Raw genomic sequence first — 26,241 nt, forward strand, 5'->3', positions numbered from 1 at the left:
ATACATGAAGTAAAGTATACTTAAGGACACTGATAGATAAATTAATATATAACATGATAGTAATGTAAAATATATTACTATGTTGAGGCACCTACTATGTGAATTACACGATGCTAAGCAGCAGGGAATACAAAGTTAGAACCTCATCATCATACATCTTTCAGACAAAGAGAAAGAAACAAGAAGAAACAGTTTCCCAGGATATCAGTGTCTTATCTTGTAGCCTTTTAGTATATAGTCTCTAAAGATAAAGCCACATTGTTTTTCCCCAGCTACAGACAGGCGTAAGTTAAGCATGTGTAGAGACCTGATTTGGGCGGTGGAGACAAGGGTGTTTAGGTTGTCTACACATCTGTTTCTGCCTCATTGCAGTCCTTCTAGACCTGTGTCTGTCCCAGAAAAAAACTCTTGTCAGTACCCAAGCACAGCTGTGAGGCGATAGTTGTTGGAGACTCGTTTTAAGTTATGGTGCAGTGTTGTCTTTGGGTCATACCTCCAGTAATTCCCAGGGCCATGGAGAACAGAAATATATGTACAATCTAGGACTATTGCCCCCCAAATGCTGACCTCTTATCTCACTGAAGTAATACTAAAATCATTAATATGGATGTATTACTTTTAATGATTCTGCAGGGCATATAGGAAGGAGCACCAGAAAGTTCAGAGTCCTAACTTTGAATTCACCAAGCTATATGCCATCATTGTCCAGTAATTTCTGACTCTTCATGACCCATTTGGGGGTTTCCTAGCAAAAATATTGGAGTGGCTTGCCATCTCTTTCTCTCTCTTATTTTACAGATGAGGAAACTGAGGCAAAGGGAGTTAAGTTATTTGCCCAGGGACACACAGTCATTGTCTGAGACCAGATATTAATTCAGAATTGAACTGCTGACTCTACACCCAGCACTGTATCCACTGAGTCATTAGGTGATGATGTGCTATTGAGCAAATCATTTAACTTCTTGTAACCTCAGTTCTCTCATCTGGACAAACCAACCCTCATACTGTCTGCACTAGAAACTTGTGGGGAAGATCAAATGAAATGATTTACATATGTTAAACTGCTTCATAAAGCTTAAAGTGGAATCTGTTTTTCTCTTATCAATCTTAAGCTTCAAATAGAGAATTCCTGAAGTATGACATCTAAAAATTGTGTCAGCAGAGCCACAGGAGTTTTTAAAACTAAGAAATTGTTTTTGGATTTGTAGTAGAAAGAAATACTGGATTTAGAATCAGAAGCTCTGAATTCAAATACAATTTTTTAAAAACTCACATATGATCTTAGACAAGTCATTGTACTTTTTGGTTCTCAATTTCTTCACCTGTAAAATAAAGGGGTTAGGCAAATTCTTTGGTATATTTTCTAAACAACATTTTTTTTATTAGTTTCAAAAAATGACATTGAAGAAATGGGATCATAAATTAGTGGGACATTTATGTCTGGCTCTTTCTTTCAATTAGACCCAACTGACTATCACATACCAGCAAAACCAGGTTGATGGGTTCTCCTCTAATGATTAAAATTAAATCAGTTTCTTATTGCTTTCCTTGTGCATCCCCACCCTTTCCCAGCACAATTTCTTTGTTCTCTGACTCAGATGTTAAAAATAAATTGAAAATGTTTCTAAAGTCTTTGTCTGTTTGGGAGAACTGTCATTGTTGGAGAAATACTAGAATATGGTGTTAAAAACACGCACAACAAAGAACCAAGGCACAAAAATAGAATGAGAGTGACTTCTAGGTAAATGAATAGACAACAAAATGCACTGATTGAGGATTATGTTGGAATAAAGTAAATAGTTTTAAATATAAAATTCGTCAGTTCCCACTGGTTAAATAAAGACCTGCTATTTCTTGGGTGATGATTCCTTAAACTTTAGCTCTGAATTCATGTTCCTCTAATTCATCACTGGTGTTACAGAACACAGAATTTCAGAGATAGAAAGGATCTTAGAGTCAATTTAATAAAAAACTCTAACCTTCAAATATCCCATGCTATAATACATGCAATAAATGGTCATCTCGACTCTGCTCAAAGAGGTCCAATGAGGAGAAATGCAACAGCTCCTTCCACTTTGGGGGTAGCTCTAGTCATTGGCCAGATTCTCCTGACATCTTTAAAATTTGCCTCTTTGCAGATTCTCCTTTGTTTCTGGTTCTGCTTTCTGAGGTCAAACAGATCAAGTCTAATCCTTCTTTCATATAATAGCCCTTTGAGACAATTATCATATCCTCTCCCTCTCCCTTACTTCCTTTATCTCTCTCCTAAGTCATGACTTCTCCATGCTAAATTTTCTTAGTGTTCTCATTTGATTCTAATATGGCATGGATTCTATTCCCTTCATTCATCTGGTTACTCTTTTCTGGAGGCTTTCTGGCCTATTGACATTCTTCCTAAAATACTGAACATAGTATTCCATATTTAGCTAAACTAAGTTTCCTTCCAGACTCTGATTTTGGTTCTCTCTCCGCTCCCCTCAAATGTACTGGACTTCTCTACTAGCAGCAATGCAATGATCCAGGACAATTCTGAGGGACTTATGAGAAAGAACAGTCTCCACATCCAGAGAAAGAACTGTGGGAGTAGAAACACAGAAGAAAAACAGCTGCTTGATCACATGAGTCGAAGGGGATATGATTGGGGATATAGACTCTGAATGAACATCCTAGTGCAAATATCAATAATATGGAAATAGGTCTTGATCAATGGCATATCTAAAACCCAGTGGAATTGTGTGTTGGCTATGGGAAGGGGGTGGGGGAGGGGAGGGAAAGAGCATGAATCATGTAACCATAGAAAAATATTCTAAATTAATTAAATAGAAAATTAAAAAAAAATACCCCATACCAATCTGGAAGTTTCCTCATCTGTAAAATTTTAATGAGTTAGAGAAGGAAATGGCAAACCATTTCAGTACCTTTGCCAAGAAAATCCCAAGTGGGGTCACTAAGTCATACAAGAATGAAACTACTGAACAAATGTGGAAGTATATAGGTACCATAGGGTACAGTTGAAGGGGACAGATTATATAATTCATTCTTAAAGTATAGTAATAATGATTCCTGGTCAGAAGAAAGTAACTGCCATATATATTGTAGTTTCTATGGGAAAATGCAATATTTATCCTAAATGTGGGCAATAAAAACACATCATTTATTTCCTGTTTCTTCCTCTATCCTTATATTGCTGTATTTATCATTATGACCATGTTTTTTCTCCTTATTCTATCAAAGATCATGAATATTAATTATTCTGCCAGTAAAAGGAGGAAAGGCGACTTTAGAAAACAAAAACCAAAGCTGCCCTTGTATAAAGCTAAATAAATCATGAAGTAATGGAAAAAATAATAGATTTTGAGTCGTTAGACCTGGGTTTGAATCTTGCCTGTGACACTAACTGTATGGCCATAAGTTAGTTACTTAAAGTCTTTGAGTCTTTGTTTACTCATCTATAAAATTAAGTTAATAATACTTATAATTATTTTTACTTCTTGGGGTTGTTGTAAAGATAAAATACTCTAATACACACATATGATTGATATATATCTATATCAATATCTATATATATCTATATAGTATTTCCTAAGTTCGGAAGCCACACAAATCTTTATTCTGTTATACAAATGCTAGTTATTATTATTAGGTGCAAAATTCTAATCAGAACTAGAAAATAAAATTTTGAACCAACCTTTTCCTTCTATTATATAGGCCTTTGCTAGTAGGAAGATTATATGGTTTTGTGGGAGTCTGTGGGTTTGTCAACTTATATGACAAATATAATTTGAAATTTGAATTTTTATGCAGAAAAATTACAGTTAATTATAATCAGTTATTTACTTTGAAATAAACAGTAGTTTCGAAGTCTGGCACTGAATTGTGAAGCATAGGAAAAGGAAGAAGATTGTCAACACTTTTGTGAGAGAACACAAATCCTTCTACCAGTCACGACTACAGCAAACTATATAGGATATTCCAAAAATCATTGGCCAGTTTTAAGCCTTAAATAGCTTTTTAGCTATTTAAGGCTTAAAATGAGCCTATAACTTTTGAGACTATCAGTATTAAATCTTCCTTATTTCCCATCTTCCAAATATTCTGATGGATGAAAAATTCCTATATATCACATAAAATATTAGGGCTAGAATGAATTTTAGAAATTATGTTGTCCAACCCTTTACTTTACAGATAATGCGTGAGCACTACCAATGCAATACCAATATTACTGGGTATTCTTTGTGGCTGTGTATTATGGACTATTATACCTTCAGAAAAATAAAAATGGTAGGTCATCCAAAGGACAACAGAAAGAAAAAATGGTATTTCCAACAATGAAATATGTACAAGAAACAGCATAAAAAATATCCTCAAAGAGCTATATCATAGGAAAAGGAAGTAGGCTTGTCCCATAATCAGAGTGTGGACCCATGGACAGTCTACTTGTTAAAATATTATTTCCATAATGGTAAGAGTCTAGAGGAAGGTTCCTTAGTATATTGGGTGTGTCTCCTGTGGAGGATAGGAAAGAGCAAAAAATTCTTATGATGACTTTGAGAGCTGTACTGCTTTGGGGTGGGGGAAATATTCATATCAATGAGATCATAAGAGTATAGATTTTGAGTTGGAAGAAGCCTTAGGGGCCATCTATTCCAACCTTTGTTTTATAAAAGAGGAAACTGAGTTCAATCCAAGATCATACAGATAGTAAATACTAGGTATTTGATAATGGTGCTGCATGAATTTTTTAAATTTATTTTTATTTATTTTTTTCATTTGAATAAGTTTATTTAGTCAACTTAGAACGTTATTCCTTGGTTACAATAGTCACATTATTTCCCTCCCTCCCTTCCACCCACTCTTCCTGCAGCCAACCTGCACTTTCATTGGGTATTACATGTGTCCTTGATCAGAACCTATTTCCATGTTGTTGTTTACACTAGGATGTTCATTTAGAGTCTACATCCCCAACAATATGCCTTCAACCCATGTATTCAAGCAGTTGTTTTTCTTTGGTGTTTTTACTCCCACAGTGTTTCCTCTGGATGTGGATAGTGGTTTTTCTCATAGGTTCCTCTGAGTTTTTCAGGGTCACTGCATTGCCAATAATGGAGAAGTCCATTACATTCGATTGTACCACAGTGTATCAGTTTCTGTGTACAATGTTTTCCTGATTCTGCTCCTCTCACTCTGCATCAATTCCTGGAGGTTGTTCCAGTCCCCATGGAATTCCTCCACTTTATTATTCCTTTGAGCACAATAGTATTCCTTCACCAACATATACCACAATTTATTCAGCCATTCCCCAATTGAAGGGCATCCCCTCATTTTCCAATTTTTTGCCACCACAAACAGTGGGTGCTGCATGAATTTTGTTGAGAATATTAGTGCCAAGTACTGGGAGAGGCAATCAAAAGAGTGCAATGCTTTAATTATTCCAGGTTTCCCAGAGAACTATTCCATATTAGGAATATGGGCCTCAATGCCTCCTAATCTGATTTTTGGAACAGTAAACATTGAGTTAATAGAAAACTACAAGACCAGTTTAACTCATCTGGCAAGATGATTTTACTGAGGTGTGGCCACTGCATATGCTACAGCTTCTTGGAGCCACAGGTGAGAGTTAGGTGAAAGATGGACCCCAAAGGTGAATGAGCAGCCCTGAAAAGAGTTTGGCAAGCCTTCATAACAGAGATGGTAGTCCTCCCTAAACATCCTGGGACAACTGATAGACCTCAAACTGTTGATAAGTTAGGGGGGATGTCTACCCTATTTTTGTGAAGGCTTTCCCCAGTGGAATGGGTAGATGAAAACAATTGATTCCAATGGCCATGAGGGCAACTGAAGCAGGTATTGTGGAGTGTTTAGAGCTTGGTCAGGCATTGAAAATCTTTAGGTCATCCATGACATCCCAGGCCATCACCAATCTTCTTCACTCTTATGACTCTGGAAGAGAGAGTGAGGCTGAGGACTTCATGCAACTCTGCCGCATTTCAATCCAATCCACTTTCAAGCCAAGACATTACCCATATGTCATTGGTTCTTTTAAAAAATGAATGATGACTAACAAGAGCAGCTGACAGAGTAGGTGCCTGGCCACCCCCAGTTCCCTATACAAGTATTTCAGAATAGAGTGAGAACAAATTCATATGGCTAGTGACAGAGATGAGACTAGAATTTGAGCTTTCCGATTCCCACTCCAATGTTTTTTCAACTACACAGACTGGTAGACCATGAGCAGGGCCAATTATACATGTTTGTGTTCTGTTTTATATCATCCATGGATACCCCTTTTTTAACTTCTTCTCCATCAGGGTAAATTTTTCTAGCTATCTTGAAACCATACCAAGCAGATTGATGGTAGAGGTGGCTCTTGCCGGTATCTTCCTATAGCTAAGTGATAAGTTATATATTATTGATCACTCCACCAGAATTGTAGTAAAATGGAAAGGAATCTTGTATAGAATTTCTAAGTGTTCTTTACAAGTTGTAATAAACAGTGGGGTTTCCCTTAAAGTGTTCCATTCATCATAGTGCTATTTTTCTCATTCTACTTAACAGATTTCTAATTTTCCTTTGTTGCTCAGTGGAAAGATTGCTGGATTTCCTGGCATGTGGTAAGCACTAAATAAATATTAGCTATTTATTCTTAGTAAAATTGGGTTCCAATTTCAAATTGTTCAACTTATTAGTTGTGGGACCTTAGAAATGACCATAACCCTTCTGAGGTAATACTTTTTATTCCCATTCTATGGATGTGGAAACTGAATGGGAATAAAAAGTATTACCAACTACCTCATGAGGTTGTAAGATAAGGTATGCATAGAGCTAACCATTCAGCTCTTTGGAAATATGAGTTGTTTTATTTTTTAATGTAAAATTTTATTGATGCCTTCTGCGTCTTTTCCTTATATACCTTTTCTTGTTCTCTCTTCCTCTACTCCCACTGACTCTTTACTTGAAATCTAGAAAAGCAATTGACCAAAACCAATAAACATGGGGACCTTACCTGATAGTATGTATACCATTCTACACTTATAGTTCCTCATCTCTCTCTAGAGAGGAGTGATGTACACTAAAAATTTGACGAAATGCTTATTGAAATGAATTGAATTGATTTGTCATCCAGAAATTATCTACAGGAGATTGTTCTTATTTTGTCTAGTAATTGTGTATCTGGATACAGTCTCTTGTCCCCCTCCCCCTGACTCATCTTGGAAATAAAGTAGCTAACAGACTGATCACTCCACTACCCATGGGGCTGTATCACCTGCCACCAATAAAAGGGAACCCATTTATCTTCTTCCTTTCTCATTTGGTGCGTGGGCAGAAACATGGATTGCATTGGGATTTATAGCTGACTGGCCACACTAAACAACCTAGACATCTGAGAAAGAAATCCTCCCCCTCCCCAGTTGGGCTTGACTGGAAGCCGTCCATTACACCTTTCCAAGGGACTTAGGTGAGAACTATAATTCTCCCAATGGGGAGATAGAGCAGCTTATTTTTTTTAAAGGGTGGGATATTTGTTACTTACTGACTCTAATATGTCCATCAACCAGGCCTGCTTTTAATTGAAAAAGGGAATTTCTGTGGTACTGTTTGGGTTCCTTTACCAATTAGAATAATTGGTATTGGTCTGGGTTTTGTCATCATCTGATTAAAATATTCAGATTTGAGCACTCTTCCCACAAAAGCATGAAGCCTTTGTTTTAAGTCTGTTGATGTACGTTGGTCTTTTTTATTTTTTTTTAATACATAGTGAATGGTGGGATTGCTTTATTTAGCCTGAATGATTGGTTGTTTTATTGTGATAATATGTGGAGGCAGAGTATATAAGACTGGAAACTATACTAGAGTACTAAATTTGGAATCAGAAGAGCTGGGTTCAGATCCCATCTTTGCCACTTTACTACCTGTGTGACCTTGGGTAGTTCCCTTCACTTCTCAAATCAAATTTTATTATCTATAAAATGTGAAGGTTAGACAATATAACTAAATTTCTAGTTCTAAATCTGATTGTAGGATGCTCTAGACTAGAGGTAGTGAACTCAGAGCTAGGAGTTGGATGAATCCCTATTCTGCCTACAGCAAGCTGTATGACTTTAAACTCTGATTATTTAACAAATGCTCATTGCCTGACAAAAGGATCTACTGGATCCACTGGGGAAAGAAATAGCAAACTGCTCCAGTATCCTTGCCAAGAAAACCTCATGGTTCATGATGTCACAAAAATCAGATATGACTGAACAACAACAAAAACAATTTCAAGCAAATAATTTAACCTCTCAAAAGCTCAGTTTCCTCTTTTGCAAAATGATTGAGGGACCCCAAATGTCCATCAGCTTTAAATCATGTGATTCTATACAACTATCTTCTTTGAAGGCAGGAAGAAAATAAGCATTTATTAGGCACCTACTATGTATGTATCAGGCACTGTGTGAAGCATTCTTTTTTTATTCAAAGATATTTTATTTTCCCAATTACATGTAATATTAATTTTCAACATACATCTACCAAAATTATAAGATCCAAACTGTCTCCCTCCTTTCCCTCCCCTCACTTAGAGATGGTAAGCAATTTGATCTGGGCCATACATGCAAAACATACTTCCATATTGGCCATTGTTGGAAGAGCTGTGTGAAGCATTCTACAAATATTATCTCATTTGATTCTCGCAACAGCTTTGGGAGGTCAATTATCCCCATTTTATAGCTGAAGAAAATGAGATAAACATAGGTTAAGTAACTTGCCCATGGTTACACAGCTGCTAAGTGCCTGAGATCAGATTTCAGCTCAGGTGGTCCCGACACTAGGCGCTATACCCATTGCACCCCTTAACTGCCTCTGATCTTGTAATATGCTACAAGCACTTATCACAGTGCTTACAAAGTCATCAGAGAAATTCCTGAGCATCCACTGGGTACAAGGTATTGGGTTATGCACTGAAAGAATTTAAGGACCACAGTCAGAGAGCTGGAAAAAACTTTAGAAGCTATTTATTCTAGGGGGAAAGATTTATATAATCTGAAAAGAAACCAAAGATTTAGAAGTTAATTATTCTAAACCCTTTATTTTAAAGATGAAGTCACACAGGCCATAATTGGACTGGAACCCAGGTCCTTTGACTTCTTTCTGCTCTAACAGAGACAACAAAGGTATAAGACAAAATTCTGTCAGTCTATACCTATGCCTAAGACAAGGGAATTTGTCAGGACCAGCAGAAAATGCTGTATCACCATAGAGGGTGTAGACGATGAAGGGTAGAGAAGCTCAGCAAAGGCTAGGCTGACAATGGAAGAGACATAAGAGTTGCTCAGTAATACCTGGTGCCCAGGCTGACATTGACAGAATTATAGTGAGATGTATTCCTTAAGGGGAATGTTCATTGTATCTTAAAAACACTCCTTTTGCACTATCTCTGGGTTTAACAAGTCTGTCTAGAGCCTCCCTGAGCCATGGATAAGAAATATTTCTTGATTGGGGTGATGCTGTAGAGCATGTAAAGGAATGACTCCTAGTCTTCATTGTTGTCGAGTCACGTTCAACTCTTTGTGACCTCAGTTGGGATTTTCTTGGCAAAGATACTAGAGGGATTTGCCATTTCCTTCTCTAGCTCATTTGACAGATGAGGAAACTGAAACAAAAAAGTAAAAAGTAAGTGACTTGTCCAGGGTCATACAACGAATAAGTGTCTAAGGCCAAATCTGAACTTGGGAAGAAGACGAGTTTTCCTGACTCCAGGCCAGGTGCTCTATTTATTGTCTCTCCCTCCTCCTCCCTCCCTTGATTTTTTAGATGGCTCCCATCTCTTTCCGGTCTTATTTTGTTCCTTTCCTATATGTATTCACCCCTCTGGTCTTCATTCCTTTCCAGGCTATATTCCCAACTCTTCAGATTTTTTCCACCATGTCACCAATTCATCATGACTCTGGCTTTCTCACATTGGGAGTATACTCTTATTCCTGCAGCCCCCTCCTCTGTTCAGCATCTTCCAGTTATTCCATTAAAAAAATCTTACCTTATGTCTTAGAAACCATAGTAGTGATTCTAAGTCATGAGAGCTACTGAATTAGGGTTAAGTGACTTGTCCAGGGTTGGTTACATAGTAAAGAAGTTCCTGAAATCAAATTTGAACCCAGGTCCTCCTGACCACAGGTCTCCCGCTCAACCCACTGTGCTACCTAGCTACCCCAGTCAACTCCTTTTAAGGAAAAGTACCAGACAGTCATGTCCTCATCTATCTTTAGCAAGGATATAGCAGAGCCAGCTCCAAATGCCCCATGAGAAATGATGGTCAATTTTTGTGTGAGAGCATTTACACCTTGGGAATCAGTAAATGCTACAAATATAATCTTTTTCTTTTTTAATCCCTTACTTTCTGTCTCAGAATCAATACTATGTGTTGTTTCCAGGCAGAAGAGTGATAAGGGCTAGGCAATGGGGGTTAAGTGACTTGCCCAGGGTCATCCAGTGGGAAGTGTCTGAGGTCACATTTGAACCCAGGACCTACCATCCCTCAGCCTGGCTCTCAATCTACTGAGCCACCTACCTGCCCCTCTCCCCCAAATTATCTTGATTTAATGTTGTGTTGATTGTCTAGACTTAAGAAAGTATGGAGAAAATGTTAATAATGCAGATTAACATGTTTTTCTTTTCTGGACAGCCAATTGTTAAAAATTTAGCAACATATCACTGCCAGTCAGGTTCTACTTAGACTTTCTGGACAGGAGATTGTCTTTCTTTCTGATCTAAGGATAGTGCTTGCTATAGAGTAATTAATAATGCTTATTGCCTTTGATAGTCAAACTAGCAACTAGCCTGTAACAACCCGCCCCCTCCCCCTTTTTTAACTCCAAGACAAATTTTGGTTTTAAAAAGGGAGAGTTTTGATATTAAGTTATAACTTATGCCACTTTTCAACTGAATTAAATTACAGTTGGTTTCTTACTCCACCCAATGACTGAATTAGGAATGCTGACAAAGCCTGTTTATCTGCAAACAAACTACTTAAGATAATAGGGCAAAGGGAAGATAGTGGTGGGCATGTACACTCTGCTGCCATTCTAAAGGTCTGTTGATTCCTGGCATCTGGAAGACTCTTGGCTCTTGGTCCTCATGACTCATTGGCTCCTGGAAGACCTGCCTTTCCCCCAGAGGGAGGTTGGTGGCTCCTGGGAATTTTAATCAGAACAGCTATTCCCCATAGATGCCATTTCCCCCTGCATCTTCCTCCAGAATGTGCTCTCTACTTTCCTTCAAGTTAGATGCCATCTCTTATGTAGCAACTTTCCTGCCCTTCCCTGCTTTTCCAAATGTTTAGCACTGTCCCTCTTAAAAGTAGTTATTTGCTTTAATTATGTACATGTTGTATCACCCCACTAGAATGTAAGCTCCCCATGACCAGGGACTCACTTGTTTTATTTTTGCCTTGTATCCCCCCCAAACACATGGTGGGCACCTAATACAGTTTTAAAAAATTTGAATAGAAATGCATTAGAAAGAATGCCACACAGAAACTAGGTATAGACCAATATCTCACACTCTATACCCAGATAATGTCAAAATGGGCATATGATTTAGATATGAAGACTGATGCCATAAGTAAATTAGGGGAACATTGAATAGTTTACCTGGCAGATCTATGGAAAAGGGAAGAATTTATGACCAAATAAGAGATAGAGAGAATTACAAGGTATAAAATGAATAATTTTGATTATATTAAATTAAAAAGCCTTTGTACAAACAAAAGCTATGTAACCAAGATTAGAAGGGAAACAATAAACTGCGGGGAAATTTATAACAATTTCTCTGATAAAGGTCTCATTTCTTAAATATATAGAGAACTAAGTCAAATTTATAAGTTTATAAGCCATTTCCCAATTGACAAATCAAAATCATCAATAATCATATGAAAAAATGTCCTAAATCACTCTTGATTAGAAAAATACAAATTAAAACAATTCTAAGGTATCACCTTATACCTAGCAGATTGGCCAATATCACAGGAAAGGAAAGTGATAAATGTTGCAGGGGATGTGACAAAATTGGGACACTAATGCATTGTTAGTGGAGTTGTGAACTGATCCAATCATTCTGGAGGGCAATTTGGAACTATGTCCAAATGGCTATAAAAACGTGCATACCCTTTGATCTTGTAATACTTCTACTGGGGCTATATACAAAGAATATACAAAGAGATTAAAGCTAGGAGAAAAGACCTACTTGTACAAAAATATTTATAGCTGCTCTTTTTGTGGTGGTAAAGAATTGGAAATTGAGGGGATGTCTGTCAGTTGAGGAATGGCTGAACAAGTTGTGGTATATGTTGGGGATGGAATACTATTGTACTATAAGAAAAGATAAGCAGAATGATTTCAGAAAAAGCTGGAAAGAGTTACATGAACTAATGTAGAGCTAAATAATCAGAAACAGGAGAACATTGTACACAATAATAGCAATATTGTACGATGATCAACTGTAATAGATATAGCTACTCTCAGCAATACAATGTTCCAGGACAATTCTGAAGAACTTATGACAAAGAAGGCTATCCACCTCTTGTGAAAAACCTTTTGGAGTCAGATGCAGATCATAGCATACTATCTTTCACATTAGTTTATTTACAGTTTCATTTTGGGGTTTGGGGTTTCTGTGAGTATTCTCTTACAACAATGACCAATATGGAAGTATGCTTTACATGATAATACATGCATAATGCAAAAAAGAATATACACATGATAAAATGTCATTTATTTATACTCCAATGGTTTGAAATTTGAGGTAATTTGGATAGGAACCTTTGCAATGTCTAAAAAGATAGAGCTTGGGAATAATTACATTATTTAAAAGAATAAACTTTTCAAGTACTTAAAACCTTCAGAAATAACATTGTAGCTGATAGGATTTAAATTTGAAAGGGATTTTGACAATTGTCCAGTCCATATACCCATTTTGTGGATGTAATAACTGAGACCTAGAATGCTTAAGAGACAGCTGGATGGAGCTAGACTTAGAGTTAGAAAGGGATGAGTTTGAATCTTGCCTCTAATAATAGCCATATAGGGTTGAGCAAATCACAATCTTTCAACTTCAGTTTCCTGCTCTGTAAATGGGGGTAACAGTAGTACCTCACAAGATTGTTTTAAGAATCCAATGAAGATGCATTTAAAGTACTTGACAAGCTTTAAAGCATTATGTAAAAATAGCTATTTATTATTGTTGTTATTTTTATTTTGATAAATGCCTTGCCCAAGATCTCAAAGAGTAGTATAGTCAGGGAACCTAGGTTCTTGGACTTCTGATCCAATGCTCCTCTTCCAGGGTGACAATTATTATGCTAATCTATCTGATTAAGCCTATGTTAGACAACTCCCGACTTTTCAGATTTTCTCCACCATGCCAGAGGGATCTACTAACTCTGGAAACTTCACATGCTTCAGGAGGAATTCCTCTCTCATTGGCTACCAATGCTACTTTCCTCCCTCTCTTCCTCCCTCTCTTCCTCCCTCCCTTCCTCCCTTCCTTCCTTCCTTCCTTCCTTCCTTCCTTCCTTCCTTCCTTCCTTCCCTCCTTCCTTCCTTCCCTCCTTCCCTCCTTCCCTCCTTCCTTCCTTCCTTCCTTCCTTCCTTCCTTCCTTCCTTCCTTCCTTCCTTCCTTCCTTCCTTCCTTCCTTCCTTCCTTCCTTCCTTCCTTCCTTCCTTCCTTCCTTCCTTCCTTCCTTCCTTCCTTCCTTCCTTCCTTCCTCTTTTTTTTCCCCTTCAAATAATGCTTCTGCATCTTCTAGATTTCTTTAGTGGAAATCTGGGAGTAACTTCACTGAATTTATGGCTAAACTAAGTCTTGCATTCTCCTGACTTCATTTCACTCCTGCTATCTAACTAGAACATGCTTCATAAGCAGGTGAGCTGCGGGGCAAGTCACCACCTGGGAATAATGACAGCCTTTTGGGCATCTCTGCATCTGGGTTCACAGAGACCTGAAGTTTTCTCAAGTGCCAGCTCCTCCCTAATAACTGGTTAGCGGTCATTCATCAGTCAGAAGCTGCCAGGTACCTTTCCCTTCCATCCCTCTCCCTCCCCACTACCTCATCGCTATGGAGACCAGTCAGCTTCTCTACCACATCCACCGCAATCATTTCAGACAGTCAGAGATTATGACAGGATAAAATATTTCCCCATGTTTAATTATCATGTGTTTTAATTTGTAGTCATCAGGAGAGTGGTGGATTAGAGGTTGTGAAGCTCCCAGAGAAAAACAACTTCTAAAAATACAAGTGTCGCTAGCATGAGGGGCTGGGTTCTGAGAAAAGAGGTCTGAGGTGCATTCACGTGCTTGGAAAACAACATGATAATTATAATATGAATTGCTGCTGGAGCCCAGAGAAGAGATGATTCTGAATGCTCACAACATCCATCCATTCAATGAGATGTAAAAGGAAACGATACAGATTTGAAAATATTTTCCCAGCCTACCCAATGGAGATACACTGGCAAAAGATGGATATAACCTCCACATGCCTTCTTGCTTGTGGGGCAGGCAGGGTGATAATTGCAGCAAGATGATTGGGGGTAGGGTGGGATAGGTATTAACTCTTTTGGATGTTCCCTGATTTATATATCTTATTTGTGTATAAATATTTGCATTTGTCTTTTTTTTTTGTGATTGTGAGCTTAGGGGAAGTTTATTTATTTATTAAAACCTTTACCTTTTGTCTTAGAATCAATACTGTGTATTGGTTCCAAGGTAGAAGTGCAGAAAGGACTAGGAAATGGGGGTTAAATGACTTTCCCAGCTTGTTCCATAGCCAGGAAGTATTTGAGGTCAGATCTGAACTCAGGACCTCCCATTTCTAGGACTGGCTCTTATTCTACTGAGCCACCTGCCCCTAAAGGCAGATTATTATTTTTTTAATTTCTCTTTGTATCCCTAATGTTCCACAGAGTGCCTCGCACATAGTTGGTGCTTAATAAATTACTATTTGACTTGACTAGCTGGAATCCTCCCCCTTTCCACATAGACCCAGTTACCAGTTACTTATGAGATGGGAAGGGAGCCCATTCTGAAGTAAGTCAGGATCTGACTGGTAGAACATGAGACACTGGGCTGGAGAAGGAAATGGTAAATCACCTCAAAACCTTTGCCAGGAAAACCCCAAATGGCATCACAAAGAGTCAAATACAACTGAAAAAAAGACTGAATGACAGTAACAAGAAGTTCCTCCACTATTGATTACATCAAGGAAACATTTATTAATTAAGAAAATCAGTCTTCTTGGTGTACAGGACAGCCACAACTGGCCAATTTTGACCAGAGGATCATTGACTCTTAGAGGTGGAATGGACTTCAGAGATTCATCCCATCTTTGAGACATATACTTCTATCTCTCTGCCTGATGCATAACAAGCAGATGTCCAGCTTCTGCCTGAAGCCCTTGAATGATGGGTAACCCCCTAGAGTTTAAGGCAGCTCATTTCCCTTTTGGACAACTCTAAGTATTAGGGAAATTTTTTTTTGCTTATAATGAACTAAAACCTGTTTTTCTTTAACTAGGACCTCTTTGTCTTAGTTGTGCCCCTTGGAGACAAATGATTGCCCAACAAGTCAAGAGAAGTGCTGAGAAGACTCAGGTATAAACATAGAAATTTATATCTAGATCAGTTCATCCAATTCCCTCATTTAATAGATGAGGAAACTAAGGCCCAGAGAAGTTTTAAATAATTGTGCAAGTTGGCAACAGATCTGGCACTGGGTGCTAGGTATGCTGACATGGTTTAAATTTCAGTGGCCTGGGGGAAAAGTCTTGGTGGCTTTGTTGTCTTTCAACATCATGTGGCCTCTCTGGTCAACTTTCGTAGAAATCTGTGTTAAAAGGTTTCGCTATACTCCTAGTGCGAGCATCTTTATTGGGTCTCTCAGATTTTAGACTAAGATGGCATCTTAAGTTTCAATATTGTATTTCCTTAAAATAATTGTCAAATCATTAATTTGATATGCTAGAGTTACTGGGGGTGGAGTGAATGCAAAGTCTTATTAAAGCTGTTAATTGACCATTTCTTTTAGTCACATCTCCTAAGAAAGCTACTTTTGAATGATTATGTGTACTCTGGAAATGTTATAATTAGTCAACTTGTTTGGGCCCCATTATTTCACCACAATTATTAGCTGCAAAGAAATATGATTAACAACTGAGAAGTAGAAATATGATTCACCAGCTGATCTGTGTTATATAACAAGCCATTTTGGAGATGTGAGTATGTGCTGAAGGTCTTTTCTTTGGCCAACAGGCTATAGTTAAACTTCTGGGTTGGGCACAGTGTTCTAACATTATTTGGGGAGTTGTTACTAACAAACCAGTACAAAAGGGAAGTGTCTGCTCCTGAAGGTTCATCTTGAGTCATCCACAGATCACTGGGGCCTCTCATTTGCTCCTGACACAGAAAGACCTTTTATGTTTTGTTTGCTTCCTCTTCAAACTCAACAATCTTCACTGTAGCCCTCAGTCGCTGATTAAAACCAATTCAGCAGGAAAATACATGAACCAAGAATAAGTCATACATTGTGATTATGCAGAATTGGATTTCTAAAGTCTCTCCATAGGAAAAACAGAGTAAACAATGCTGATGGATTAGTTGTCTAACTGATATTAAGGCTGATGTGGGAAGGAGGCACTGAACTGCTATGGATCATTGGTTGGCCATGCTTTAGTCATCTCTTGTAGATTCCCTACTGAACTCTCCTCACAGTAGCGATTACAGATATTCTCTTTTGTACTCAAACCCCTAATTTCTCCTCCATTACCATATGTATTTTCAAAAGGTGATTTCAATTTCTCATTTGTTTGAAAAGGCTGACGTGTTATTTTAAAATGTTTGTATCCTCAGCACCTAGCTCAATGTCTCATATATAGTAATTGATTAATAAATCTTTCCCTGAGGTAATCATTAATGGAGCAATTTCTCGTTAGTGCTGTTTGGTCATTTTTCAGTTGTATCTGACTCTTCATGACCCCATTTTGGTTTTTTTTTTGGCAAAGATATTGGAGTGGTTTGCCATTTCCATCTCTAATTCACTTGACAGATGAGGAAACTGAGGCAAACAGAATTAAATGATTCAACCAGGGTCACACAGCTAGTGTCTAAAGTCAGCTTTGAACTCATAAAGATAATTCTTGCTGATGCCAAGCCTAGTATTCTATTTATTGTGCCCCCTAAGTGCCCAAATGAGGAGCTATGTTGCTTGGAGTGGGGGAAACTTTGGCTGGCAGAAACCAAAGGAACCAAGTGTTAGATCTTAATATGGGATTTTTCAAAAAGGAGTTGGAGTGCAGGGTCATGGGTCAAAGTAAAGATTTAATAAGAGGTAATGGTCAATTTGGTAGACAGATTAAAACATGGGCCATACAATTCAGGCTAGGCCGAATATATAGAAATAGGTGGATAGCAAATGAAGTAGGGATGAGGAAGAAAAACTGAGACAAGCTATGGCATCAGGAAAATGACAAAAGCCAAATGGATCGACTAACAGTTTTATATTAGATGGGCTTTACTGTATTCACTATATGTTCTGATATTGTGCTTTTGGACAGTAGGGTGACATTTTCATTATAATGTCTTATCTACTGAATTCTCAGATTCTCAGAATTTGGGGAATGGCTAGAATTCTTGCTTGTCTAGAACACATAATTTGTGAAGGGGAATAGTATGACATAAGACGGAAAATGTAGATCTGATTGCAGGAGGCTTGAAATGCTAATTATGTTTAATCCTATAGGTAAGGAGGAACCTTGAAGAGTTTTGAGCTAGGGATTGACTTTTCCTCAATCTGTGCTTTATGAAGATTATTTTGTCAGCTTTGTGGAAGATGGAAAGGAGAAGGAAGAGACTAGAGATAGGAAAACCAATTAGGAAGCCTTTGCAGTAGTCCAGGTGAGAAACAATGATGGTTTGAGCTAGTGTGAGCAGAGAGCAGTTAAACAATTAGCATTTGTTAAGTACCTGCTATGGGCCAGGCACCCTGCTAAATGTTGGGGATACAAGAGAAGGCAAAATACAGCCCCTGCTCTCAAGGAGCCCATAGTCTAATAAAAAATACATAAATAACTATGTACAAACTGGACTCATACTGGATAAATTGGAGGTATTCTTGGAGGCACTAATGTTAAGGAGACTGGGAAAGATTGTGCAGAAAGTGGGACCTGCTCTGAGACTTAAAGGTAACCAAACATGAGAGATGTGGAGGAAAAATGGGTAACATTTGGAAATTGATTAGATCTGGGAGAAGAGAGAGGGTAGAATCAAGACTAACTCTGAGGTTATTTGCCTGAGAGACCTGGAGGATTTTGGTACCCTCAAAAGAAACTTGGGGTGCTTAGAAGAGTGGAAAACTTAGGAGAGATGATGGAGTTCTATTTTAGACATGTTGAACTTGTGATGCTATTGGACGTCTAGGAGGAGATTCCAGCTAGTAATCATTTTGAGCCTTTTGTCAAATCAAAAGCCCTTCTAGGATGCATAAATGACTTTGACTGTAATGCTTTGGTGCTTTCTGAGCTTTGGGATTTAAGAGTAGCTCGGCATCAAAAGTCCTAGCAAATAGTCTTCTATTAGGTCATTTATTATCTTTTTAGTGAGAAAGACCTATTTCCAACTTACATTAGAGATAAGATATTAACTTGCCTTCTTAGCACTCATAATTAGTTTTTTAATCCATCCCCATGACTTTTGCATTTTTTCTGCACTTTGATGAAAAAGAAAAAAGTAAATTTCATCACAGTGTGAAGCCATATGTCTTGGAAATACCTCCCTGATTACCTTTTCTCTTCAGCAGAGTTAAATATTATACCATTTAGCATTTAGTTATATGATGCCTTGGACTCCAATCTAATTACTTCATGTGCTCATGTCTGCCTACCACAACATAAGCTCTTTGAAAGCGGGAGTCAACTTTTATACCTCCTTTATATGAACCTTGGTGCTCCCAGCACATTTCTAAGTCTATTAAGCACAAATATTTCTTGATCTTTTGATTATTTGATTTGAGGGTGTTGCTTTTAGTTCTTGAGAAATAAGGGAAAGCCTCTTAGAGATTTTGGAGTGATCTACTCTGGAAGAATTGCAATAGGGAGGGTTTGAAGGGACATCTAAATGATGAGCTATTTCTACTTATGAGAATCAAACTGCAACTTTTGTGGAGGTGCCATCAATAACTCCAGAGCATACATGGCCCCCTCCTTTTCCCATCATACTTTCCTTTGATGATGGCTTTTTATGACTTCTTGCATGCAATTCATCTTTGGTAATATGCCACAGTCTCATCACACCCAGAGGGATTTTCCCATTGCCCTTCTAGTCACCTGAAATTTTGCTTGCTTTACAAAGATGAGTCAAAACATAAAAGATGTGCTTGGAAGAACTTCCTATCTAAGATTGGATTTTCATCCCTGGCTCTTATTGTGACCCTTGGTAGAATCATCATAAGATCAGGAGCTGAAATGAACCTTAGAGACCACCTAGGAAGATTCCCTCATTTTAAAGTACTTTAAAATGTTTTTAAAGTGAAATTCCCTCATCTTAGATTAAGGCCCATAGAGGCCCAGTGACTTACCTAAGGTTTCATAGGTTTAAGAAAGCATCAAAGGAAATATTTGAATCAAGCTGTATAATTTCAGCATCAACACTCCCTCCCCTCTGTCATGCTGCTTCCCAGTCTCATTTGACTTTCATTGAGGTGTGATAGAACTACTTTGGAGTCTCTCTGGATTACATCATAGATGAAGCATGACTGATTCAACCAAAGTTACAATCTACAGTGGTGTTGTTGTCAAGGTGTAGACAACCCCTTGCAGATTAAATTCAGTATTAGCTAACCATCACAGTCAAGGAAAGACATGAGATGGGACTCACAAATGCCAAAATAGTCGAATATATCTGAAAACTCATCGACATGGCTATTACTCCAATGAACAGATCATAATCCATTATGTGTATCTATTCCATGCAACTTTTGCTCATGTCCTTCTACAAATTTGCCAAAGGGGTCTACCCAATGAGCTGGAAGCCTTCCCCCCTTTCTCTTGACACAATAATGACATAACACACAGGCTCAGGGGATAGAGTTCTGGGTCTGGGGTCAGAAAGATTCAAGTTCAAATTCAACCTATGACACTTCATAGCAGTGTGACCCTAGGAAAGTCATTTAATCTCTGTTTCCGTTGCCTGAACTGTAAAATGGGATAATAGTAATAGCCTCTCAGGGTTGTTGTGAAATAAATGAATTAAAATTTGTCAAGTGCTTGGATACAGTAGATGCTTAATAAATACTCCCCAACCCCATCAATTATCCCTCACTCAGTCCATGTGACCAGCCCATGTGACCAGCTTTGTGCTCATATTTTTTATGATATTCTTTGCCCTACTGTTCCTGCATAATTTCACATTTGTAATGTGTTGCATCTGTCTCCCACCTACCCTGTAGGGATCCTAAATTTTAGTTGTTCAAAGACTAACATTTCTTGACTTGCAAATTTATCGTTAGGGATTAAGGTATGATGGCAATTCCCTAATGAACACATCTTCCTGAAAATGAATTTGACATTTTACTTTCTTCCAAGTACATCCTTCCTTCCTGAGCACCTTCCTCCGGGTTTTTAAGTTACTAATATGAAAATGTGGAAAAATGAGGGCTTACTTTTTAACAACTGAATTAGGACAACTAGCTATGAGATATTTTTACTCAATGAACACAATATTATTGAGAACAGCTGTGTTCCTCAATATCCCAAATTTAGCTAAACAAAATCAACTGTGAGTCTTCTCTTTGTTTTCTATCTGATCCACGGTTTATTTTTAGGAAGGTTTTCTAAAAACTGAATGGTGATGTGGCAGGGAAAAGGAAAAGGAGGAGGAAGGTTGCTTTGGGACATAGGTACATAGCTTGGTAACCAATAGTAGAAAGGAATGTCTGTCTTCTGATTGGATTCCCAGGTCACCAATGTTCAGCAGAGGGTGTGTGTGTGTGTGTGTGTGTGTGTGTGTGAGAGAGAGAGAGAGAGATTCAAACCTCTTCCTACTTCTACCCTCCCCTTTTCTAGGACCAGTAATTACAACTTCCTAGGTTCTCTTGCTAATAATATAATTCCCTATGTAATAAGGGTTGGAGAGCTGATGGGAATCCTGGGATTTGTAGTTCAGAGGGAAAAACACTTTTTTTCCCCCCTACTGGAATATCTATCCTTTTGAACTACAAATCTTTGGATGCCTGTTAGTTCTCTCTCTATTACACTCAAGCTCTGGGGAACATCTCTGAGTGGGGGGGAAGAGAGAGGAAAATGGGGGGAAGAGAGTACAGAAGAAGGGACAGAGGGAGAATAGGAGAAAGAGGGATAGAGTTCATCTCCTGGGTCTTTTGAGTAACAAGACGGAGGACTAGACATTTTTTTTCTGATCCACATAACCTTTCAAATTTCCCCAAAGCAGAAATATGTGCTAAAAGATAATGCAGAATATCAGAGAAAAAAAAATCCAACAATCCCCAAATTCATGAATGGATGCTCATTGATCATTGGCAACAAGTCTGTACTAGCAGAACCAGGGACATGACATAGGCTTACAACAAAACCCACCCCATGCCCTGGTCTGCATTCCCTCTTTCCAATGCCTTAGAGACTCTAATTCCAGGTTATGAAAATTTGCCCCTGCTGTGACAGTCAGGTGGCCACAGTCCCTCAGGTGCAAAAGTCAGCCAAGGTCCACAGCAATGCCTCACTAGTGCTATAGAACTCTGAATGGTTGGAACCAACAACACTTTAACATCAGTTGAACCTGGATCCAAACCAACAATTTATGACACCAGGAGAACCAATGTTGGGGCAGACAAGTGCAAAACTCTGAACTGTTGGTACAAGGCCAAAGAATTAAGGAATAATGAGATCGAGACAGGACACCAGGATAGGATACACAGGTGTGTGTTTGTGTGTTTATGTGTGTGCGTGTGTTTATTGGAGAGAAATGTATACAGTAATTGATCAATAAGAATAAGTCAGGAAGAGATTTAGGCAGATAAGCCATTAATTGCTCAATATGGGAGGAGGCTGAGACACTTTGAGATCTAGATCTTAAGGAAACTAAAATCATAGTGGAAGGAGCTAGAAAGTGAGTGAAACAATAAATAAGAGAAAAAAGAGACTGAAATTACCAAAGATTTCAAGATGAAATCTCAAAGATCTTAAACAAAAACAGTTAAATCAACAGGAAAAACAATAATTACAAAAAAAATAGTCTTCAGATCTAATATATGAAGTCAGGTATCTATAATTATAATATTGTAAGAAAAAGGAAAATGATTCAACATTTGATGAGTGAGCTGACTATGGAATTTGAGAATATGGAACCACAACATGCTATTCCTGAGTGGTGTAAAAGAGAAATGAGAATTATTAAAGAAGAATTTATGGCTTATACAGCGAAATAATGACAGAATAGAAAAATTGGAATCTAAAATGGTAAGCCTTACCAAAGAAACAGAAGAGATTGAGAATGTAGATTGAGAATGCAGAAACATCAAAATGGAGGTCAATTTAGAAGAAGAAAAGCAAAAAACAGTAACATTAAAGGAACTATCCTTACTATGTAAGCAAAAATTACCAATCTCAAAGACAGGATGTATAGCGACAACCTAAGCATCACGTCTCCCAGAAGAACATGACAAGACAAAAACATTAACACCAAAATGAAGAAAATAATAGGAGAGAACTAATTGGAACTTAAAAAAAACATACCTTTTATCTTAGAATCAATACTATGTATTGTTTCTAAGGCAGAAAAGTTTCTAAGGCAATGGGGGTTAAGTGACTTGTCCAAGGTCACACAGTTGGGAAGCATCTGAGGTCAGATTTGAACCCAGGTTCTTCCATCTCTAGGCCTGGCTCTCAATCCACTGAGCCCTTTAGCTGCCCTTCAGAACTTTTGAATATAGAAAATGAACATATAACAAAAAAAATTCACATATCACTTCCAGAAAAAAACTCAAGACTGCAAACTCCAAGACATATAGTGGTTAAATTAAACAATTCAGAAACAAATAATCAGGATAAAGGCCTTCAAATACAAAGAAAGAGCATTCAAATAATGAAAACAATATTATTAATACACTACAAAACAGAGGAGGGCATGAAATGATATGCTCTGAAGAGCATTGGAGCTCAGAATGTAGCCCTGGGTGACCTGACCTGCACATCTAAGTTTAACCATGTAGGAAAAAAAAAAGTTGAGTTCAATACTAAAGAAGAGTTTGAAACATTTTTAGAAAGAAAGCCAGAATTGAAGAGATTATTTGTTCCTCAAATACTCCCCCAAACAACAAGATTCCTTTCTTGGTGTATGCAAAGGGGCAGAAGTAAAGGGTAGGTCTGTCGAGTTAACAGGGAAGGGGCAGACAGGGTGTATTATGGACAGAACCTCCATGTTTGTGGTGGTTGATTTTGTTCCATTTTTGGTGGGACTACATTACAAGAGAAGAGGGTATATGATAAGAGGGAAGGAAGGGGAGAGAAGAGAGTACGATGTGCGGGGGTCAAATCAAGGACTACTGATGATGGGAGGATGAGCTCTATGGTCTCAGATAGAGAGGATGAGAAGAAGGGAAGGACTGAAAAGGATGGGAAAGGAAGGAGGTCTTGCTTTGGTGGTGGGAGGAGGTGCCCCTTCTGAATGTTCCTATGGGTGAAGAGAGATGGTCTATGCAGGGAGATGGGGACTCACCCCTAGGGGATTTGCAAATCATTTAATCTCTCTTGCCTAACACTTACTGTTCTATCTTGGAACCGATACACAGTATTGATTCTAAGATGGAAAGTAAGGGTTTAAAAAAAGTATATGGGGAGAAAAATATATGGAGGGGCATGAAGGGACAAGTTGAATTGGGGAAACAGACTAAATAGATTTCCTCCCATTATACTTTTTTTTAAAAATTCTGTCCTTACCTTCTGTCCTAGAACCAATACTCTGTCCTAGAACCAATGCATTGGTTCCACAGCAGAAGAGCAGCAAGGGCTAGGCGATGGGGTTCAAGTGGCTTGCCCTGGGTCACACAGTTAAGAAGTACCTGAGCTAGATTTGAACCCTGGTCCTCCTGACTCCAGGTCTGGTGTTCTATTCACTATGCTACCTATATATCTCTTTAAAGTTTGCAGATGCTATCTCATTTGAATCTCACACAACTCTGTGATGGAGGTGTTATTGTGATCCCTATTTTACAGACAAAGAAACTGAGGCAGAAAAAATTAATTGGCTCACACAGAGTTAGTATTAATGTCTAGGGGAAGGATTTGTATTTAGATCTTCCTGATTTGAATCAGAATAGCAAAGGAAATTTAGGCTGAGTCTCACCACCTAATTGCATTTTCTCAAACCCTTTCTCACAATGACCTTATAAGTTATTTGCATTTTACAGATGAAAAAACTGAGAAAGACACTGAGAAACAAAGTGAGGTGCTGACAGTTATACGGCTAAGGTAGACTTTAAATCCAGGCCACTCTCCCCAATCCAAGTTCACTGGGCTATTCACTACCCTTCACTGCTCTCAAGTCATATCCTGGTATTGCAAAATGAATTTGTAAACAGAGATGGCACTTCTGTTGTCTGAATTTTCATGCCTCGTGCAAGTGGTATTTATTTTTTCCCTACAAATTACAATCTGCATTGACATTATTAAAGCAATCATATGGGCCCAGCAGAAAATGAAGAAGAAACACAATTGATTATTTTTATTGCTGTAGAAGTCCTTTGCTGGTGGACTGGGCATAGACCCAATTTCATTTGTCTGGGATACTGCAAACGCAGCTAATTGCCTGTCTTCGGCAAAAGAGAAAGACAAAGAAATAATAAAATATTTTTATTAAAAATTCTACTTGCATAAGACTTATATGACTTTACCTTTTCTATGGCTTGCACATTTGTTTTAGATAATGTCTATATTGCATTGACTCTTATGAGGCCAGCTCTGTTTATCTGGGATGCTTGAGCTATCCAGTGAGTGTTAAATAGACAATACAAGGCAGCATAGAAGCTGTTGGGATTGGCGACCCCATTCCTACCTGGAGTAGAGTGTTTAGTTCCACATAGCTTGTGCGATGATGGACAAGTTGTCTGATGGCTCGAAACCTCCATTTTCTCATCTGTAAAATGGGAATAGTGATATTTGCTTCATACTGTACAGGGTTGTAAGAAAAGGGCTTCATAGCCTGTAATGTACTATATTAATGTCAGATTTAGAAACATTTCAAAAAGTACAAATTTAAAAAACAATTAATGCTTCTATGTTCATATGAGAAGGTGTTTTAAGGAGTATAATCTAGGTGGCTCAGTGGATCAAGAGGCCTAGAGATAGGAGGACCTGGGATCAAATTTGGCCTCAGACACTTTATAGCTGTGAGACCCTGGGCAAGTCACCTAACTCCCACTGCCCAGCCTTTACCACTCTTCAGTCTGGGAACCAGTATTCAGTATTGATTCTAAGATGGAAAGTAAGGGTTAAAAAAAATTTTTTTTTAAAGAAGTGTAGGTCCCTATCTCCACAGCAAGAGACTTCTTGCCCAGAGCAATTTCACTGCATAATTTGATTATTTTCTGCTTAGCTGCAGGTTAATCTATTATCCAAAGCACTGTAGCCATAGAGAGAATGGAGGAGTTCCTATGTTTTTTCCTTTTGCAGTGGATCCACCATTATTATAAACACCCTCAGATTTGCGGGATCAAAAATCTTAGACATGAAAAGGATGTGAGGGGTTAGTCTAATCCAGGAGTTTCCAATCTGGGATCTGTGAACTTGGTTTTAAAAAATGTTGATAACTATATTGGTTTCTTTTACAATCTTTTGTATTTCATTTTACACATTTAAAAACATTATTCTGTGAAGGGGTCTGAAGGCTTTACCAGACTGCCAAAGGGGACCACAACATAAATGAGGTTTAGCATCTCTCCTCCACTCCAACTCCCTCATTTTACAAAAGACAAAGAAGCTTGTTTTGATTATCTGCCTTCCTCATGAATTCATCTCTTCTGTGTTTTCTCTTTGACCAGGTTCTGGCAGGAGCTGGGCTTGCTGCTGCAGAGCCAAATGTGTGCATAGGAAACCTAGGCAGCAATTTTTAGTTATATCTTTAGGTCGAAACTTGACCCCTCCATTTTAGCATAATGAGGTATTGGAATTGGTTTAATTGACTCTCGAGTTCCTGGTTATAGAGGAAG

General features: G+C 38.1%; 1 protein-coding gene across 2 annotated transcripts in view; it reads right to left on the bottom strand.

The window, feature by feature from the left end:
• LIPC (lipase C, hepatic type) overlaps window positions 1-26,241 on the bottom strand; it is a 228,110-nt gene that overhangs the window by 134,833 nt on the left and 67,036 nt on the right. Inside the window, exon 2 of one of the 2 annotated variants that reach the window (XM_007479670.3) lies at window positions 25,089-25,169. The exons of the other annotated variant lie outside the window; for it this stretch is intronic. Coding sequence (XP_007479732.2) covers window positions 25,089-25,169 — 81 coding nt within the window. The remainder of the gene's footprint in view (window positions 1-25,088; window positions 25,170-26,241) is intronic. 2 annotated transcript variants of the gene reach the window in all.

The sequence above is a fragment of the Monodelphis domestica genome, chromosome 1 (assembly GCF_027887165.1).
Source record: "Monodelphis domestica isolate mMonDom1 chromosome 1, mMonDom1.pri, whole genome shotgun sequence".
In the NCBI taxonomy this organism is placed as follows: Eukaryota; Metazoa; Chordata; class Mammalia; order Didelphimorphia; family Didelphidae; genus Monodelphis; species Monodelphis domestica.